We start from the raw sequence: 22,600 nt of genomic DNA on the forward strand, positions 1-22,600 counted from the left end.
TTGCATATACTGAAGCACTACACAAGTATAAAGTGTTATAAATGATACTTTCTAAAATCTTTGATTTAAGCAAGGCAAATAGCCAATCTCCAAGAAGCAAATCTGTTACTAATTCCACATCTATAAAGTGGCAATACAAATGCCATCCCAGAAAACATTGTATTAGGTTTTAAATGAAGGAAGGCAAGCCCATGAAGATGACATCTGCTCTTAGCCGCTGTTTTTTCCTTCCAGGAACTTCCATTACCATTAATAAGAGTAAAGAGTGTACATCTGTATGCTGATAGTGTAGCATTAACCCTCCTAAACACTAATGGATATGATCCACTTCTGCAGAGCAAGAGATAGATTTCTCTATTTTTAGTAACTATGTCCCGATGCAAACATATATTTTACAGTATACTGACTCAAATAGAAAACAAAATTGTAACTTGAGGGCTTCTTGAAGAAATGACTGATTCTTAGACCGGGGCAGAAAATACACAAATGAACCTGGAGTATCTTGTAGTGCCAGAAAGTAACAATATGCTAAAACAAACAAACAAAAATAATAAAACGACAACAAAAACCCCGTAATGATGGGTATATCAAAGGGAACGGCAATTAACTGGAAAAGCTTCCCAGAACTAGACCTGGAATAATCTGAGCAGCAAAATAAAGTAGCACTGGTTTATAATCTAAAGTATAAAATAAATATCTATGACTCAATACTGATAAAAATAAATTATTATTATTTTTTTTAATTTTTTTTCAACGTTTTTTATTTATTTTTGGGACAGAGAGAGACAGAGCATGAACGGGGAAGGGGCAGAGAGAGAGGGAGACACAGAATCAGAAACAGGCTCCAGGCTCCGAGCCATCAGCCCAGAGCCTGACGCGGGGCTCGAACTCACAGACCGCGAGATCGTGACCTGGCTGAAGTCGGACGCTTAACCGACTGAGCCACCCAGGCGCCCCAAAAATAAATTATTGAATACATAAATAAATGGAGAAGAAACGAATGTCTTGTGCAGAAGAATTTCAAATAATTTATACATTCTTCAAGAAGGTGGAACACAACTTCTCACTCATCAAATGTAAGCTACACATGACTCCCTTCCAAAGAGTACAGTATGGACAGGAAGCAAAAAACAGTAACTGTACTGTGGAGAATCCTGGCAAATACCACCTCACCCGTGATCAAGGTCAACATCGACAGTGATAAGTCAGGTTATCTCTATGTACCCTGGATGTCATGTGATGAAAAGGTCACCTTATATCTGCAGTCTTCCTCTCCCAAACCCACAAACCCAGTCTAATCAAGAGAAAAACATTAGACAAATCGCAATATAAGAGCATTTTAGAAAATACCCACCCACTGTTCTTCAAAACTGTCAAAGTCATCAAAAACAAGGGAAGTCTGAGAAACTGTCACAACCAAGAGGAGGCTAAGGAGACTTGATAACTAAATGTAATATTATATCCTGGGTGAGTACCTGGAACAGAAAAAGGACATTAGGTAAAAACTAAACAATGAATAAAGTATGGACTTTAATTAATAATAATGTGTCAACATTGGTTGATTAATTGTAACAAATGTACTATACCAATATAGGGTGTAAATGGTAGGGGAAACTGGATGCAGGGTACATGGGGACTCTGTACTATTGTCATAATTTTTCTGAAAATCTAAAACTGTTCTAAAATATTTAGAACAGTTTTTTAAAGCATAATTTGAGCTGGAAATTACTGTTTTGAAAAGAATATTATTGGAGTACCTGGGTGGCTCAGTCGGTTAAGCAACTGACCCTTGATTTTGGCTCAGGTCATGATCTCACAATTCATGGGATCAAGTCCCACATTGGGTTCTGCGCTAGCAGCATGGTGCCTGCTTGGGATTCTGTCTCTCCTTCTTGCTCTGCCCTTCCTCCACTCATGCATGCACACCTTCTCTCCAAATAAAGCAACTTTTAAAATGGAATAAAATGCACACGGATTTCCAAATACTTTGGAAAACGTTGTCTACACAGTCCATTCGTGGGACCTACTTAAACCTTGTACTGCAGCAGAGGTCTTTGTAATGATCCATGCAGAAATTCACTCTATATTAGGGTATCATCTTAAATGCTTTCTAAGTTCATATGAACAAGAGGAATGAAAATGATGAGCCATGTATTATACTTTTCCATGACCTGGTCCATTTTACTTTCTAGGCACATGTGTAAAGATAACTGTTCCTTCTGTAATATGAAAGTGACTTCAATCTCCTGTCCCCCAGGCCTAGTGAGTCCTTTCAGACCCCCTGATACCTCTGTCAAATCTCTATTCCAAGATTCATTTGGGTGTGCTCTACCTGTCTACTTATGTGTTGCTTCCTCTAGACTGGTCTCCCATTGGGCAGAGAACTTTGCTTTTCATCTCTGTAGCAATGGCACTCTATTGCAGTACTTGGTACGCAGTGGAGGCTGATATGTGATTTGTGGCAATATATGATTAGTGCTTATATAACTGAATTTTATTATTTGCATATTTGGAAAACATCTTGACACTGTATCTTAATTCATCTGTTCCAACCAAAGGCAAAAGTTCATCTCCTTCCCTGCTTCTAAGATAGGAAGCAACTTTTAAAGTTGCATCATTATTATTGGGGCACCTGGTTGGGTCAGTCGGCTAAGCGTCCAGCTTTGGCTCAGGTCATGGTCTCATGGTTCATGAGTTCAAGCCCCACATCAGGCTCTGGGCTGACACGTCTGAGCCTGCTTTAGATTCTCTGTCTCTGCCCCTCCCCCACACTCTCTCAGTGTGCTGCTGCTAGATGCTCAGTCTCGGGTTATGGTGTTTGGCAGAAATCAGTGATTTTTCAGAATGTTGGAAGGTACCCACAACTGGCACTAGTGTTATTTTTTTGTCACTTCAAAGCACCTATGGACAGTCCTTTGCTTTTCCAAACAAGAGTAAGCTTAGGAATGTTCTGCTTCCTTCTAGGTCAGGATGCCTGCAGATATAGACCCTTTCCTCTGCACCTTATTGCCAGTTACATTAAATACAGTATATGACAAGAGTTTATTAATACTGTACTGTAGTCAACATCCATGCACGTGTATACAATGGCCCATATGCAGAAAGATTCCATTGAGCCAATAAATAGCAGTGATTCTGTTAATGATAGTGAAAGTTGTCCTTCGCAATAACCCTCTTCTCTTGTCTCCCTCACACCAGTCACAAAGGTTTTCAAAAGTAAGTGCAGGTTAATTTTTTTTCTTTTTCCTTATATTTTGCATTTTCTTTACTATTTTGTATTATATTACAGTATTGTGATCATTTTTATATGAATATTTTTGGGTTGTGGAATGAATCATCTAAGTTTCCATTATTTCTTATGGGGAAATTCACTTTGATATACAAGTGCTTTGGATTACAAGCAAGTTTCTGGAATGACTTATGCTAGCAAATCAAGGTTTTACTATATACACAAACGCATGAATGGAACCATATTGACAAACAGTGGTCTCCTTTTCAAAGTATAAGTGGCACCACATGAGATTAAGTTTCTTGTCCCAAATACTAAATTTTCAACTTAATTCATCTCAAGATCTTTTAGACCTTTCAACCTAATAATCATCAGCAATGCTATGGAATATGAAGTCTACTCATTTTTGCTGGCCTTTTCCACTTGCTTTACTCTCTCTCAATGTTGAACTCAGAAAAAAAAGACATCTTAGTGGCTTTCAGGAAAAGTACATTCTCAGATCAGTTCTCCACCCTAACCCCACCCTCTGCATTTAAAGATAGGAGGAAAGATGTACAAATACTTAGTGGAAGAAATTAAAGAGAAGTGAAGGAAGTGGATCTAGAAATAGAAGCATACTTGTTTTTTTGTTGTTGTTGTTTTTGGGGTTTTTTTTACTTTTTTTTTTTTTTTAGAAATAAGCAAGACTTGTGTACCTTATTATCTAGAAATCTGTTGAAATGTTTCTTGAGTTGCATAAATAAGCCGTACCCTACTAGTAAATAAATCAAGCCAGCACAAACAAAAACAGCTAAGTTTTAGAAAGGCAAATGTGCTGAATACCTGGCAAAATACCCAAAGAAGGATAGAAATGTTTAAGAAAAGAATGTAGTATGGTAGAGATTGCCTGATGAGAAATTAAAAGATCTTGTCTTCTCTCCCTGCCTTTGATTTTCACTGTGCAGGGGGGTGATAAGAACAATCTGGTCTATTCCTTCTGAGTATTTTTTCAGTCACAATTATAAGAGACTTGAAATCAGGAGGAGAGACTTGGTTGCAATTCCATGTCATCATTGTTAGTCTACCTTCATTGGCTAATTAAAGGCTGAATTTAGATGATGTGATTCCTGCTCATCCCTGTGGCTAGACATATATATGGCATAATCTTTAGCAATCCCTAAATTCACCATTAGCCATCACTTTGTTCTTATGCTTTCTTGAAACACAAGATTTATTAAATTAAATATAAATACTTCTGAGAGGGCTGTTAGCTGGGAAATAAGGTACACAGTACCTGAGGTGAAATGAAGGAAAAGCCAGCTGGCTTTTGTTGAAAAGAAAGTGAAAGGTCAAAGATTAGCTGCACAAATCTACCTCAGACAGGGGCAAATAAAAGTGGAGCAAATGTTGCAAAGCTGGATAATCCACATGCTTATTGGGTGGGCACTCTTAGGTGGATGGGTACCTTATAGGATTGGGCACCTCTAACTCTGACTTTTCAATTGCCACCAGAGCAAAACCCTGGCAGGTATTTCATTCTTCCCCAAGTCTTTTTGTCTTCTCCTCCATCTCTCTCCTGACCTCCTGCCTCCCTTATACAGGGCTCAGTGGAAATGGAAAAGAAGTGCTTCTGACTTAATCCAGAATTCAAAGAATTATTCAAAGTAATTCCCACATACTGCATGCCTGCCCTAAACATTCTCTTTTCACATATTGTTTCATTATGTCTCTAGGGCAATCCTTTGGGGTAGGTATCATCAACATTTACCAATGATAAAGGAGAAATTAAACTCATTGACTTGCTGAAATTGAATAGTTAATAAACATTGACACCAGGGTTTGAACCCTGATTGCTTATCCTCCAAAGTCCATGTCTTTTCATGTTGGGTCCAGTAAAATCATTTTGATCAATGGCTTTCTCTGATTTGAAGATTATCCTTCAGTTAATATGACATGTCACATCCTTGCCACTATCATCTGCCATGCTCTAAAAACCTACTTAGCCTTTTTTATTGATCCAGTTTTATTTAGTTCCCATCTTGCATTATTCCCTATTTGCATTTATTGCTTAACTATGAAAAGAGGCTGAGTTAAGATAAAATATCAAGATCACAATCATCCTTGGAGAAACAGAATGTAGGAGTTATAGTGCTGCAAGCATTCAAAGACCTGTTTGATATATGAACTATTAGACATATGAGAAGAACAATCTCTGGACACCAAAGTAACTACAATTTTCTCTTAAAGAAATTACAAACAGTGAGAGAAAGAAGATATTCTTCAGAAGTACATGTAAAATCTGACTTGCTTTGCATTAAGAATAGTAATGTAACACCCTGCTATGCAATGCTATTTTTCAGTCAGCTGATTCATTTCATGTTCAAATTTCCTTTTAAATCGATAGCACTTGCTTTGCTCTCTTCAGTTAAAGGCATTTGCATTCCAGTAAAACACACACACACACACACACACACACACACACACACACACACACACACAATGAGGATGGAAATGAGTCAGCTATTTCCTGTCCCAAGATTCAAATCTGCCTTGCTTTTCTGAAAACGTGATTCAAGCTCTTCAACAAAACCTTAACTGGCTGTTCTGTAAATTACAAGGCTGACCACAATATAAACACAAAAAAAGTGCACATGAAAATTCAGTGATCAGCTATCAATTTCTGATAATCCTCAGAACTTTCTACTTATATAATTATGAAGCACTATATTACAAAAGGTAATAGAAGAGTAAATCTGTTTTCTATGCAAACTTCAACTTTTGTCATTTTTATATTATAATATACATTATAAATTTATGATTCATCTGCACAGATGAAAAAATGTGGTCAGCATAAAAATAAATGAAACACAACAATGTATCTAACAATATCCTTCACAATATCCTCTGGTTTTAAGGACTGGAGTCCTGTTATATAAGTCTATTTCATAATTGTTTGAATGGTGGCATTCAGGGAGATCCATGTCAACTAGAGAGAGATAATGTGTGCTACAAGGCCCTCTCTTTGCCCTGTTCTGTTTGATATGTTTATTACAGATGTAGATAAAAATACCAAAGATAAGTTTATTTTATCTGTGGATGAAACGTGACTGAGATAAGAAATGGATGACAGACTCAAAATACAAAATATGACATGTTCATGTGACTGCCTGATTCTAACAAGAGAAAGTTCAATTGGGATGACAGCACTGTCTTGCTTTTTTGGTTCAAAAAATACATAATTTTAAAATGGGAAGGGACCCCTGCATGGCTCAGTTAAGTGTCTGAGTCTTGGTTTCAGCTCAGGTCATGATCTCACAGTTCATGAGTTCAAGCCCCATGTCAGGCTCTGTGCTGACAGCATGGAAGCCTGCTTGAGATTCTCTCTCTGCCCCTTCACTGCTCCTGTGTTCACATCCATGCTCTTTCTCTCTCAAAAATAAATAATAAAAAAGACTTGGAAGTTTTGAATTTACAGTAAGTTCACTATTTTTCACCAATGTATATGCCTGCCAGAAAAGTTAATAAGATTTTAGGTTGCCTTATTATAATTAAATAATCTGGGAAAAGGGGGTGATAGGCATCATTAAAGTCTCCATTCTGTTCTGATCAAACCACGTTTAAATATTAGGTTGATACTGAATGATATACTTCTATATATCAAAATGGAGCTTATTAGGAGATCAAGAAAGAATGTGAAAAAACAAAGTGGCAGGCATAACTGACATTGAGATATTTTAACCTTGAAAGAAGTAAATTAATGGTGAGGTAGGGACCTGATAGATGTCCTGAAATATTTAGATAGCTGCCATTTTTTAAATTTGTCATAAATAGTAATAAGATATAGAACAAGAATACAAGAATACAAATTTTTAGGGGCCTCAACAGAAAAAAAAAGGCCTTTCTAATAGACCAGAGATAAAGTAGATATCCACAGGAAATGATTCATTCACCAACATTTGTGTGTTGAGTATATTTTTAAAATTTATTTTAAAATATATTTATAAGCACTGCTTATGTCTCAACCATTAAGTTAAGTCCTGCAAATATAGTAGTAATTAAAATAGACACTGTTATTGATGCTACTACATACATTACTTCCAATCTAGTTGAAGACAAAGACATTAGTAAATAACTGGACATAATTACTTGCTATGAAAAAACCCTAGAGATTATAACTATCAACAGAATTTATAGCTATAGGGAATTTAGATGGAGAGTTAGCAAAAGCTTCTTTCAGGAACTGATCTCTAGGGATAGGACCTGAATGTTAAGTAGGAGTTAGCCAATGAAGAATGACGACAAGGAGGAGGTAGGGAAAAACATTATAGGTGAAGGGAAGAATGTGTCAATCTTTCTTGAATCAGGGAAGAACTTGGTGCATCCAGAAGCTGGCAGAATACCAACATGTCTGGGACCTAGTGGAAAGAGAAGAGGCAGATTGGAGCCTTGGGCCAGTAAGCTTTGAAAGCTTTGCTCTGGAATATGGATTTTATCTAATGGCAATGGGGAGCTATAAAAGAGTTTTAACCAAGGAAGGAGCATAACCACTTCTGAGTTTTAAATGTTCACTTTGGTTACAGTATAGAAAACTCATGGGAAGCAAGGAGAGAAAGACTGGATGTTGAGTAGTCAGTTATAGGTATAGCTTGATTTATTGCACTTCTCTTCATTGCATGTTGCAGATACTGCATTTTTTTTTTTTTTTTACAAATTGAAGGGTTCTGGTAACCCTAAATCAAGCAAGTCTATTGGTATAATTTTTCCAATAGCATTTGCTCACTTTGTGTCTTGCACCGCATTTTAGAAATTCTTGCAATATTTCAAACATTTTCATTGTTATCACATTATGGTGATCTGTGATCAGGGGTCTTTGATGTTACTACTGTTAAATGTTTTAGGGTGCCATGAACTGCGCCCATATAATATGGTGAAATTAATTGAAAAATGTGTGTTCTGACTACTTCACTGACCATCTGTTCCCTAGTTCTCTCCCTCTTCTTGGGCCTCCCTATTCCCTAAGACACAGCAATATTGAAATTAGGCCAATTAATAATCCTACAATGGTCTCTGAGTCCTCAAGTGAAAGGAAGAGTCACACATCTCTCACTTTAAATCAAAAGCTAGGCATTATTAAGCTTAGTGAGGATGGCATGTCAAAAGCCAAGATAGATCAAAAGCTAGGCCTCTTGTGCCTAGTTAGCCAAACTGTGAATGCAAAGGAAAGTTCCTAAAGGAAATTAAAAGTGCTACTCCAATGAACACACATTACAAAAAGCAAAACAGTATTATTGCTGATGTAGAGAAAGTCTGAGTGGTCTGGGTAGAAGATTAAGCTGGTCTCAATACTCCCTAAACCAAAGCCGAATCTGGAGCAAGGACATAACTCTCTTCAATTCTGTGAAGGCTGAAAAAGTTGAGATGCTACCGAAGAAAAGTTTGGAGCTATCAGAGGTTGGTTTATGAGGTTTAAAAAAAGAAGGCATATCCATAACATTACAGTGCCAGGTGAAAGAGCAAGAACTTACGTAGAAGCTGCAGCAGCTTATCTAGAAGATCTAGCTAAGATAATATAGTGAAAGTGGCTACACTAAACAACAGATCTTCAAGGTAGATGACAAAGCCTTCTGTCAGAAGAAGATGTCATCTAGGACTTTCATTGATAGAGAGGAAAAGTTAATTCCTGGCTTTAAAACTTCAAAGGACAGGCTAATCTCTTGTTAGCGCTAATGTAGCTGGTGACTTTAAGTTGAAGCCAATGATCATTTATGTTCTGACAATCCTAGGGCCCTTAAGAATTATGGTAAATCTACTCTGCTTGTACTCCATAAATGGAAAAACAAAGCATGCATGACTGCACATTGTTCATAAAATGGTTTACTTAATATTTTAAATCTCACTGTTGGGACCTACTGCTCAAAAAAAAAAAAAAAGATTCCTTTTAAAATATTACTACTTGTTGACAATACACCTGGTCACTCAAGTGCTCTGATGGAGATGTACAATGAGATTGATGTTGTTTCCATGCCTACTAACATAATATCCATTCTGTAGCCCATGAGTCAAGGGGCAATTTTGACTTTTGAGTCTTATTCATTAAGAAATGTGTTTCTTAAGACTATAGCTGACATAGATAATGATTACTCCAATAGATGTGTGTAAAGCAATTAACAACTTTCTTGAAAGGATTCATTATTCTAGGAGCCACTGAGAACATTCATGACTCATGGGAAGAGGTCAAAATATCAACATTAACAGAACAGAAGTTTGGAAGAAGTTGATTCCAACCTTCATGGAAAACTTTGAGGGGTTCAAGATTTCAGTGCAGGAAGTAGCTGCAGATGGGGTAAAATAGCTAGAAAACTAGAATTAGAAGTGGAGCCTGAAGATGTGACTGAATTGCTGCAATCTCATGATAAAACTTGAACAAATGAGGAATCACTTCTTATGTATGAGCAAAGAAAGTGGTTTTTTGAGATGAAATCTACTCCTGGTAAAGATACTGTGAAGATTGTTGAAATGACAACATTGGATTTAAAATACTACATAAACTTAGTTGATAAAGCTGTGGCAGACTTAGAAAGGACTGACTTCAAGTTTGAAAGAAGTTCTACTGTGGGTAAAATGCTTTCAAACAGCATCACATACAACAGAGAAATCATTTATGAAAAGAAAAGTCCATTTATGTGGCAAACTTTATTGTTGTCTGATTTTAAGAAATTGCCACAGTCACCCCAACCTTCAGCAACCACCACCCTGATCAGTCAGCAGCCATCACGATGGAAGCAAGACCCTCCACCAGCAAAAACATTATGGCTTGCTGAAAACACACAATGGTTAGCATTTTTTAGCAATAAAGTTATTTTTAAATGAAGGCATATACGTTATTTTTTAGACATAATGCTATTGCACACTTAATAGACTACAGTATAGTGTGAACATAACTTTTATATTCACTGGAAAACTAAAAAAATTCATTTTATTCACCTTATTGTGGTGGTTTAGAGTATCTTCGAGGTATGCCTATATATCCTGGCAAAGACATGATTGTGATTTGAAGTGTGGTGATGATGTTGGAGATAAGAGAAGACAAAAGGTGGGAGAGATAAGAGATAGTAATGGGGTGAAATCCATGAAACCTGGTGTTCTATTATTGAAGAGAGTGGAAGAAAGAGAGAGGTTCACTGGAGGCTCTCAGAATTCAGCAATATGCAGCTAGGCAGATGGATATTCTGCTTGCTGAGAAGGGAAACAGTGCAGGTCAAACTGATCTGGTTTTGAAAAAATTCAAAGGTCAGTCTTGACCATATTAATTTTGATCTCATTATCTCTTTGATCTCCATGAGACATGTTAAGTAGGTGATTGGATATTTGAGTCTGGTCAATCTTTAGACTCGCTGCAGCAGAATCACTTGGAACTTTTGATTATCTAGCTCTACCTCCAGGCCTAATATACTAGAATCCTCAAGACAACACAGCCAATGTATTACCCTGAGGTTATATGCAGTGGAAAAAATTCAATCATCACTGGGTAGTTACACTAGTTAACTTTTAAGCTCCTTGAACACACTGAATGCCTATGATATTATGAATAGAAAAACAGCCAGATACAGTACCAAATCTATTATTATATCCTAAAAGTAAATGTGCTGAATGAACCACGAAACACCTCTGAAGGAAGAGAGCCATATCCAGACTCTTCTATTTACATTGCCATATTTATATCATATGGTGCTGCCACCCTGGCCATAAACTATTGATCCAGGGCCCACCTAATGGTTCTGGTGGTCCTTGAGATGATCTTTCTTAAGAAGCCAGCCCAACCGATGCACCATTCTGGACGATAATTAATGTACCAAATTATATGTTTCTCTTTGATCAGAGGGGACAGGAGTGGGGAAAAGTAAAACTAGTAAAGCAGAAGTATATGTGTAAGTAGGAATACAAGACTTAAGGGAGAATCTGGCAAAGAGAGAAGCAAAGAGAAATATAAGCAGAATACACATATGAAAATTAGTAGAACAAGGCTTAAGAGACATCCTCTTCTCAGCAGATGACAGTGTGACTGGATTTCCTAGTTCATTACAGTTCATTTATTCATCTAGTACTTATCAAGCAGCTAAATGTGTCTGTCAGGCACTGTTCTAGGTGCTGCAGATACTCAAATGAACAAAACTTATCACAGATACCTCCTTCACGATAAGTGTTATGGAAAAAACAGGGCAGTGTGTAAAGACATAGACAGTGATATAGGAGGAGTTAGTAACAGGGAAGGAAGGCCTCTAAGGAGGTAACATTAGCTGAGGCATCTGTGAGGCCACTGGGCAAAGAGTATTCCAGGCAGACAAAATAGAAAGGACAAATGTTCTAGAACGGAATTTGTTTGGGATGTTTAAAAATAGTGAACAAGCCCATGAAGTTGGGCTCCATTGAAAAGGGGCAGTGTGAAAGGAGATGAGGTCAAAGAGAGAGGCTGGTGCAGAGCATTTAGGGACTTGGTTGGATTTTCAATTTTATTCTGAATGTGATAGGAAGCCATTGAGGACTTTGATCAAGAGGAGGGTATGATATCATCTGTAAGTCAGAGGAATTACTGTGGCATCTGGGTGAGCACTAGATATTGGAGAGAGGTAAGAGCAGCATCAGGGTGACCAGTAAGAAAAAGACTCCAGCAGTCCAGGCAAGAAAGAATGGTGACCTGCAGGGGCGCCTGGGAGGCTCGGTCAGTTGAGCGTCCGACTTCGGCTCAGGTCATGAGCTCACGGTTTGTGGGTTCGATCCCCATGTCAGGCTCTGTGCTGACAGCTCAGAGCCTGGAGCCTGCTTCAGATTCTGTCTCCATCTCTCTCTCTGCCCCTCCCCCACTCACGCTCTGCTCTCTCTCCTACTCAAATATAAATAAAAAATTAAAAAAAGAAAGAATGGTGACTTGCATAAGATAGCAGCTGTGGAAGATGTGGGGAGTACTCAGATTAAGAGGTGCACTTTGAAATTAGAGCTAACAAGAACAGACAGTCAATTGGGTAAGGGAGAGAAGTCCAGGATTACATGAAGGCTTTTGTTCTCAACAGCTGAATATAATTTATTAGTATAGGGAAAACCAGAAAAGCGCCAAAGAGTTTCACTTCGGACATACTAAATTTGAGAAGGCTAATAACAATCAGGGGAAAAAAAATCGGAGGTTGGTTGGAATTGGCAATCTGAAGTTCAGGAGATATGTTAGGATTGCAGATATAAATTTGGAAGTCATCAGTATATCAGTCTTGACAGTATGACTGTTAAAATGGTTTCCTCTGCTCTATTTCTTATCCACATACCTTCATATAAAGCCCTCATCACAAGAGGTAACCTGGACATGTCTTTGTTTCCTGAAACCTGCTGGAGACAGAAGTGCCACCGTTACCGAAAAAGGAAAAACTAAATGCACTTAGGAGAGAGGAAATCAGTCTGTCCATGCATTAATCAAAACACTATAGGTAGGATGTCGCCTCTCTCCCCTCCTGCTACTTTGATCTCTGTACCTGGTAACTCCTCACAACTGAGTAAAGGAAGGGGAGAAGGAAGGAATCTGGCTAGTTTGCGTTTGTTTCGTTGTATTTTGTTTTGTTTCACTAACCAGTTATTTGCTAGGTCCTTCATGAAGTCCTAGTTGGCCTTTTTGTCAGAGTTAATTTTTTCAGAACTATTAATCACATCTGTTGCTGCTTTGCTCTCTCAGAAAACTTTTTTTTATACTCAATAATGGATAATCACGTTCCACTCCAATTTGAAGAATTACACATTTCGGAGCAATTGTATTACTGTATTTAGCATCTCAATAACATTTCCTTTGCTAATTCATCTTTCTTATGATTGAAGCTTGTTAATGTGCTCACAATGCACCATATGTTACCATAGCTTAATTTTGTCTTGAAATATTCATTTCTAGCTCTTGGGGACAGGTAGACTGAATAAAACATGTGGATTTAGCTTTCTCTCTCTCTCTCTTTATTTTTTTATCAGAAGCAGATTTACCTAGGTATTTACTGGTTAAAATGAGGACCTAGGTGGCTTATAGTAACACACTAGTATCCTCTTGAAAGAATTACTGTGCTTTCTCAAGGCTTTAACTCATGACCAAAATGACTGTCACTGAATAGCCATCTTGGAGGGATTGACAGCAGTAAGGTCGCCTGTGAAAATGTGCAATATGACTAACTTTCCTAAATGTTAGGATCCCACATTCTTATGATATTTGAAAGCTAAATATAATGAAAGCCCTTGGGGTTTTGATTTTAAGAATTTCCTTTAAAAATAATACTATTATTCTCTGAGGACACGAGAACAGTATTACTTTATTTAGTTAAGCCAACCTAAAATAGAACAGAGGAAATCATTAAACAAGTGAACATATATCTTTTACTGTTGCCCACTCATGCCAAAACTGATGTGTATTAAAAGTACAAGATGACTTACAATAGGAAATATACCTTCAAATGATCTTATTTGTCATCAGAGAGGGAAGCCGGATAATCTCAACAATTACCCTGGAATAAACTACAATGTTGATGATTGTGTTATTTACTGCAGTCTTACAAACAAACAAACATGGGGTTTTATAGCTGCACAAGAAGGAAGTTTACTGAGAGTAGCGATTAATGTGTCCATTTATATTCCACTTCCCTGAAAAAGCCTCAAATCTAGAGAGAATACAGAGTGGAAAATTTCACTCCCAATTTAGACATCTCTCCAGACGCCATAGGAAGCTGCCCAGCTGGCCTCTCCTGTAGTTGAAACGGAGCTTGATGAGCCACCGGGCCAATGGCCCAGGTGACAGCCTGGTGCAGGAGCTACTGGACTGAGCACTCTGCCTCATGTCAGGAACATTTTTGTGTGAGAAATAAAAGAAGCCTTCCCTGGAACTGGTGTCAGTCAAAATTCTGATACCCTTAGATGTTCTTTTAGCAGTTCCAATTTGGGGGAAGAAATCTGGAAAAATGCCAGGATATGAGCTAGCATTTTTAGTTGTTATTTGAACAGCTGTTACATGTACAGCTAATAACTGTTTGATTGGGTTTCTCAGAGCTGCTCTTGACACAAGGCAATGAGGCAACACTTTACATTAACTGTGACCCCAATTCAAGTTATTCTACTTTGCATAAGCCTAGAAAAAAAATGGCAATTTTCTGGCAACACTGGAAAGAGTAATTAGGGATTCTGGAAAGATCCCTTCAAAAAAAATATAAGGAAGGGTAAAAGAAAAGCCTTTGCTATTATTTTGGAAAATGTGAATTTCCAGACTGAAATTCAGAGACCTCTCTAGTTATTCCTTCTTCGGTTACCTGTTTTACTCTTGATGAAACTAAGTTTTAAATGGATAAACTATCTTATTGAAAGTAGCATTACCAAGTTGTAAAACTGCGACCAGATCAAGCTTATACTCAAGCATATGGTCTTTGAGAACAGACAGCATACCAGCCATGAGCTCAACATTCACGGCAACCCGAAACAATACCTGAACAGTACCTTTCATGGCCGGTGGTGTGTACACGCTCTGCTTCCTTTGCTTAGGGGATGCATTTTGTGACTGCAGACAAAAAGAAAAGAGGAAAAGGCGTATTTGAATAAAAATTGACCCTGTGAGGGAAATACACTGCCATATTTCAAAGAGCTTTCTGATTCCCCGTCATGAAATACAATGCAAATCAATGAGAAATTATATCCATGTTCATTGATATCACAGTTTTATTTATTTATTTATTTATTTATTTTTTACTTTTTTACTTTTTGTTATTTTTTATTTTTTTATTATGAAATTTATTGTCAAATTGGTTTGATATCACAGTTTTAAAAGTATACGAAGCTATTTTATCATAAAACTCTTCATCCATTGCAGTCTTGAAATTACTCCTTTTATTTTCTCACTTAGTAATGTTTGTTTATTTTAAAAAGAAACAGAAAAAGAGACACCAATCCTTTTTGTTTGCGAGAAAAAACATAAGGGCCAGGACAAAGTATGTCCTGGGATATGCTATGTCCATGGGATAACTATACCTGCTCATAGGATTTTTGAATGGTTTTAGGTACATAATGAAGGTCGTTGGTAAGTAATACCTATTTATAAACCTCTGGAATTGACATGTTCAATCTAATATTTCCATTGACTTGGAATTACAATGTTGAGATAATATTCTCTTCTATTTGTAAAAGATAAATAAGTTCTTTCCTAACAAAACTGATATTTAACACTCTTACCTATGCACACTAGACCAGGATTGAATTATTGAAGAGAGAATTTTTGTATTAAAAATTATAAAAATTGGAACACAGAAACATATTTCAGGGTCAAAACCACAAACTATATATATATATATATATATATATATATATATGAGTATATATAAATTAAACTATCCCTACATATGACTATATTATTTATTATGATAAATTACATATGTAGTCTATTTTCTAATTGGATTATGTCAAAGATTCCTTTTTAATAGTGTATCGATTTATATTTCATTGTGGCAAAAGTAGGGGTCTTAATCAATGAGTTTTAGTGTGTAGAGCAATTATTTTTGCTTTGAAAAGGTCAGGTATAAATGGTAACAAGATGCTTTTTTGGGGATTATTCTAGGCTTTCATGTGTATTAGAAAGAACATAACCTACAGTCTGAAAAAAACTAGAAACTATTTCATTGAACAGTAAATAGAACTTGAGGTATTTTTCCTTGTACATACTAAAGCTTAATTGCCCTCAAAAATATCATGAAGATGTAGACACTTACCTGATGCAAAAACAATATACTAAAAAGGAAAAATCCAACCAAATATTGCCAAATCCATATCAACAAGCAAATGGTCCAAGCACATTTCTTCAGAATGGAATATGTGAGTACCAGTTCATTATGCCCAGATGCAGGCAGAGGGACTCTATGTTAATGTTAAACATGTAGTGTGAACACAGATAGTTCTGGTGTTCCTTTACTGTATTCGTCTCATCCAGCTGATTTCAAGAAGCAATCACTTTTGGTATTTCTTATATATTTATCTCCATACATATATTCAAAGATCAAGTAGAAAATTAATTCGACAGAAAATTTTGCTTTGTAACACGTAGTACAATTTGTTAAGTAATAAAAACTGATTTATATTTATGTAAGAGTTCAGTTATCAAAGCATTTTCACATTTATAATCTCTTTAAAAATTTAGAAAAGTCTTAGATATTATTTGGCATTTTGTTCTTTCTACATTTCCTCTGGGTATTGCTATATGCCTAATGCAGCTATGGGAGTTGACTAGTATGTCTGCACAGCAGTCAATCCTTGTCCTATTTCTGAGTACAAGTTTACTTAATTTTTTGTATTCCATATATTCTATATTATTAGCTTCCTACCCTCCCCTGGTTCCTATTTTCCATCTGAACTCCTACATGTGTATGTGAACCTCTGGCCTCAGGGTGTGCTCTTGGCTTCACACACCAGAAGACCCTTTAAGAGGTGTCGGCCCCTGTCTTCTTGCTCCAGGATTCCAACATTGGCTGGTCCTAGCCTGTAGATGGTCATAAATGAGTCACTAAATTGAAAATAGCAATACCATACCTTGCCACTAAAAGCAATGGTTTATTTTACAAGTTTTTTCAGGGGTTGGCATTTCATAGGTTGAGAACCAATGTAGCATAGAGGCAGAGATTTAACAACCCCATTTTACTGTTTCTTCGGTTAGGAAAAGCAAACTAGTTTTTACATTAGTTATATTGATATATTTTATATAACATCAAGCCAAACTAATTATGTCTTTAATTGAACACCTATTTATACAAAATATAAGGAAACTTACTTCAGCTTGTGTGTTGGTCACCCTCTTGTCATCTATTTCTGTAACAGAAGTAGATACAATTTATTAGAAAGGTGATTTCTTCTTTATAATATGCATATTAACATTTTTGATAACATTAACAATATGATAAAAAATAATTTAATAATTACCTTATATTTATACAACATCTGTGGCTTAGGGAAAGGGGGACAGAGGAGGTGGTTTCCTTCTGAGATAACCTTCTCCCAAAGCTTTAAAAAAGGCAGTTTAAAAAAAAAAACGTATCTCTCTTGAAATACAAATTGCCCACCTTCCAGAAATCAGAAAGGAAACCAGGGAAATGGCCCTTGAACCAACTGTTGGTGTCACCAACCTCTTAGTGCTAAGGCATAAACAACCTCCTCCATGGATTTTGCTGCCTCTGTCTGCTCAACTGTAGCTTGTCAAATTTCCTCAAGTTTGCTGCTAAGCTGAACAAAGCACCTTTCCCACTCTGCCCAATCACTCTGATTCTGAGACAGGCAGCACCCTCTTGTCTATATGCCCCTGGAAAGAAGCATTTGCTTTGTCAGAAATATTTCTTATGACAATGCTAGGGAAAATAGTACAAATGCTGTCTGTATAAAATCGAAAATGAGAAGGGGAGAGAGGAGGAAGAGGCGCTCACATACTGCCCCTTCAACAGAAGGAAGACCTGAGTTTCTTTTGTACCCCCTCATCTACTTTATATGGATCTTGACTTTTCTTAATGGTTATTTGACTTCCCTAAAACATTCCTCCATCTCTCATCTGTACTGCAGAGGCTAGGTTTCTCAATATTTCAAAAAAAAAAAAAAAAAAAAAAGACTAGGAAACTCTTTTCTCCAACCAAACTGCCACCAGATATTGTGCAATCCCCTGACTACCATGTGCCAGGGACAACCACAGCATTGCAACTATTGGGGTGGTCAGTGTGGGTTCCCACATGGGACCCGGGGGGTGGAGGGGTTGTTCTCAAGTTTGAGAATCACAAAGCTATCCTATATTAGCAAAGTCATCTGACTTTGATTCTCCTTAAACATCTAGACATGGAGAACCTAGAGCTCCTTAGTTTCCCACCTTTTAAAACGTTCACAGGCTTTGGTTACCCCAGCCATCAACTGTAAGAAACCCTGCCCCATGCATGTTGGCACATCTGAGATCGGAAGGCATCTTACAAAGGCAAGAGGCAGGGCACCTGGGAGGCTTAGTAGGTTAAGCGACTCACTTTGGCTCTGGTCATGATCTCAGGGTTCATGAGTTCAAGCCCACATAGGGCTGGCTGCTATCAGCACATAACCTCTGTTTCCCCCTTCTCTGCTCCTCCCCCATTTGCACTCTATCTCTCGAAAAAACAAAGTTGGGGCGCCTGGGTCGCTCAGTAGGTCAAGCTGTTGACTGGGGCTCAGGTCATGATCTCACAGCTTGTGAGTTCAAGCCCCGCATCAGGCTCTGTGCTGAAGTTCAGGGCCTGGAGCCTGCTTCAAATTCCATGTCTCCCTATCTCTTTGCCTCCCACGTCCCATTCATGCTCTGTCTCTCCCTCTGTCAAAAATAAATAAAACATTAAAAATTTTTTTAATAAAAAAATTAAAATTAAAATTAAAAACAAAAGGCAAGAGGCTTCACAATATTGGGTCCAACTGGGCGACTCTCAGGGACAAAGGTGTGTCTCACCCACTTTGAGCCTTCTCTGTCTTAGGAACATTGACAGTTAGGCCTGGAACAAAACGGTGCTTAACTGAGGGTGAAGGAAAACACTGTGCTGAGAAAAACGCTCAGCGAAGCAGAACACGTGTCCTTGTCTAGCCCTGGGACCACTGGAGGCTGAGCAGGGCTGACAGGCCCTCTGGCCTCTGTGAAGGGACAGTCTGGTGCTAACCCACCGGTGACTGCTAATCTCAGGAAACACCCGGCAGAGGTAAGAACATTGACCTGGTTTTCCTACAGCAGGCTGTATCTAACCTACCTGCACTTCACCCCACTTCTAGCTGCAATGGTGAAGATAAACTGAGTGGCTTATCCAATTCTGAAGAAAGGAAACCGAGCTGTGTTCGGTGGCGTTAAATGTGTTCAACTGTAAGAGAAATGTCCCACCCCTGGCACCGTTTATGAAATTTGGCCTTAAATTCACATCCAAAGAAACGTGCGTGAACACGGCTCTGTCCACAGCTCCTGGCCTGGGTGGGATCTCAGAGGGCCTCGACCGGAAGAGCCCAGACATCCTGCTCAGTCCCGCCCCTTCCCCCCCCCACTTCCGCCCCACAAAGCAGGCAGAGGGCTCAAGAGTTAGCTGCTCAGTCAAATGTAGGCTTCCAGCGGAGCATTTTAAATATTTATGTATTTTGAGAGAGAGAGAGAGAGAGAGAGAGAGAGAGAGAAGGGATAGGGGTGGGGTAGCAGCAGAGAGAGGGAGAGAGGGCGCTGTCGGGGCAGAGCCCCACGCGGGATCCACCCCACTAACTGAGATCGTGACCTGTTGTGGAGCATTTTAGAAGCAACTCTCCGGATGTCTTTTGGCTTCCCCTTGGAGAGGAGTGTGCACGGCTCGCAGGGCAGCTTTCTGGAACGGGTAGTCAGCACCTGCTTCCCTACATCCTGTTAGATCACAGGCCTGGACTCCAGGTTCAGCATGTGCATGGACATAGGCTACGTCTTCGTTCCCCGCAGCTCCACCACACCCACAGTCCCAGCCATTAAAATGAATTTCTTGATGAAGATTTCCAGGCTTCCTCGAACCTGGCCAGGGTGGGCGCAGGCGTGGACTCACAAGAGGTCCGAGTCGCCTTGGCTGTGGGGGTGGGAGACTGTGCCGGACATCCAGTGGTGCCTGTTGAGATCGCTGAGGGACAGCCTGGCAAACATGCCCGTGCCCCGCCGCCTGCCAACCAGTGCAGCACGCGCAGGGGATGGAATCTTCCTCCAAGAAGGAACAGCTATTCAGTCCTGTCCTGACAGTGCGTGGGCTCCGGAAACAGGGCAGGGCCCGGGCTGACCTGTCGTCTTCCAGCCTGGCAGCCTCCCGCCGTGCACTGCAATACCGATCTGTCCTCGTCCTCAGCCTTCTCACATGCCCAGGCGGCTCGGGTTCCCGGGAGGCACTTTCTGGCACATTCCACCAGGTGCTCATGCTCCAACCCACCCCAGCCAGCACCACGAGGTGGGGCGTGTAGTCGTTTCTCAGGCGGGAATTAAGTCCCTCTCCACAGATCTTTGCTGTATTTTTGTGGCGCTGAGGCAGTGGAGACCAACTGTGTTTTCCGGGTAAGCAGCCTCAGGGGTCACCTCCCGGAGAAGCGGTTCCGGGTCAGGACGCGGTTCGAGGTTCAGGCATTCGCGCCGACTCTGTGCCTTCCTCCGTGAGCCTGCGTGCGGGACCTCGCCGGACATGCCCGCCGCGTGCGGACCTTTACCACCCGCACGCGGTGCTCTCGCCGCCTGGCCGCCACCCGGAAGAGACCTGTGCTTTTGGAGGTAAGCAGAATTTCACTTGTGCTCAAATCCATTGGTTGGCGAAAGTGCCGACTTTTCCAATAAGGTATTTTGTCTCATATCTCGATTCTGAATTAATAAGAATTCCTACCGAACAAAATTCTCCAAACTTGTTTGGGGATGCCACACGAAGCGCGTTATCCAGCGTGGTGACTTCAATTTCAAACTTTTCTTGTCCATCCACTGTAGCCAGAATGGGCGTGGGCAGTCCGGATAAGGGAGGAGAGCGCCGGGGTGGGGAAAAGCACCGCCACCGCCGAACTGTCTGTGGGGTGGGGCCGGGTCGGGACCCGGCCTCGCGCGGTGCCGAAGCTGCTCTGCCGCCACCACCTTAGCCGCCATTCCTGGTCTCGCTGCCTTGACCTACTGTCCCGGTTACCCTTTCCTGACCCTCAGGTGAGCGCCAAGGCTGAGAGGCTGAGCCCATGGTCCAAACACTGAACGAGGTGTTCATCAAGGAATAACTGTCTCAAGTCAGTGATACAGATCTGCATCAATTGACATGAAAACGTGTACTAAAAGGATTTCAAAACCAAAGGAATGGTATTTTTATTTCATAAAGTATAGATAACCCAGAGAGAGATGATAGGGAAGTGCATGTATATTCATAAAAGGATATATTCAATATGTTAACTGTAGTTATCTCTCGGTGATTGAATAACACTCTACCTGTACTGTTTCTTTTCCTAGTGAACATACATTACATACATACAATGAAAAACTATGTATACGTATCGTGTGGATATACAGAAACACGTATATAGGTAGTAAAATTTCTATAGAAGTCCACAGTGCATACAGTCGGTATTTCATGTAGTAGGAGACCAAAATAGACAAGCAGCAAAAACAAAACAAAACAAAAGACAAGCAGCTAGAATGAATAGTATATGGAACTATTATTTATTCTAATCTTATATCTTGATTACTAGACTTTTAGAAGTTATGGAATTATGGAACCTAATAAATTTGCCCTCCCTTGTGTAGGGGTGAGCAGACAGGAACTATTGGCTGAGGACAGCAATCACAATTGTTTGATATTCCTGGAAGTATCTGGGTCATTATCAGGTAACTGTGAATACACTGAATTGAGCAGTTATATCAAAGCAAAATCTTTTGCTGTCATCTTTTAAGTAAATATGAAATATGATCCACTTTAACAATGCATGTACTGTGATCCATTGGTTGGTTAAATGTCAGTTGTGTTTCTTAAGATTTTATTTATTCCTTAGAAGTTCTCAAAATTTATCCCAGGACTCAGAACCTATTGTTTTGAGAACAAAATGGTGTCCAGTCATTCAGCCTTGTGCCTTCTTACTGTCTGAATATAACACACACTAAAATAATGTCTTTTCAAGACAACTGTATAGACTTCACCATTTCATAATTCAATGAAAAAGGTTTTTTTCTTGGTTAGTTTTTCTTATTAATATCAGTCTCGAACTGATTAAGTTAGCCAGTTAAAAGTACTTTTAAAAAATACACAATTTTGTTTTATATTATGAGTCTGTTTTTCATGATTCCAAAATAGCTTCTGTTTCTTCTCTGAATTTTTGGGGAGTATCAAAAAAGGTAACATAAATTACATTTTTTTTAGAATTTAAACATGTTTTTTTTCCCACTTCACTCATTTGGGACTTATTTTAGTTAGCTGACAGGAATAAGTAAAATAGACAGGAATTTAGTCTCTTTTAGCCACTTGACAACAAATTATAATCATACATGTTTGTTATATGATCATATAATCATTTTCTTTTACTGAAAATATTAGAACACAATAAAAAAAACCTGCATATTTTGTGATTTTAGGTAATTTCACAGCAAAAGACCAAATCAGGAATAACTAATCCTAAAAAGCAGTAAATAATTTCCTTTCTCAGTTTACAAAATTGCAGGTTGAAACAGCAAAACAACATTCTTCTGTGTTGTTGCAATGATCTCACATTTGTGTATTGATGTGGGAGAGTGTTATAGGAGAAACTAGTGTGGCTAATCATCATCCAGTACAGTAGAATTCATTATAAGAGGATTGAATTTGACAAAACCACCATTATTATGTATGATGACAAGTCTCATACGCACGTGCACAC

The 22,600-nt window shown here is 38.9% G+C and overlaps 1 protein-coding gene across 3 annotated transcripts in view; it reads right to left on the reverse strand.

The window, feature by feature from the left end:
* Window positions 1–22,600, reverse strand: part of PPP1R1C (protein phosphatase 1 regulatory inhibitor subunit 1C) — a 129,929-nt gene that overhangs the window by 50,533 nt on the left and 56,796 nt on the right. For 2 of the 3 annotated variants that reach the window (XM_060622093.2, XM_060622092.2), the window contains exons 3-4: window positions 17,025–17,062; window positions 14,711–14,771 (exon numbers count right to left, since the gene is read on the reverse strand). In XM_060622093.2, the coding sequence (XP_060478076.1) occupies window positions 14,711–14,771; window positions 17,025–17,062 (99 nt within the window). Of the gene's footprint in view, window positions 1–14,699; window positions 14,772–17,024; window positions 17,063–22,600 lie in introns of all 3 variants that reach the window. The other variant, XM_060622094.2, reaches the window with a different exon arrangement.

This window comes from Panthera onca, chromosome C1, assembly GCF_046562875.1.
Source record: "Panthera onca isolate mPanOnc1 chromosome C1, mPanOnc1 haplotype 2, whole genome shotgun sequence".
NCBI lineage: Eukaryota > Metazoa > Chordata > Mammalia > Carnivora > Felidae > Panthera > Panthera onca.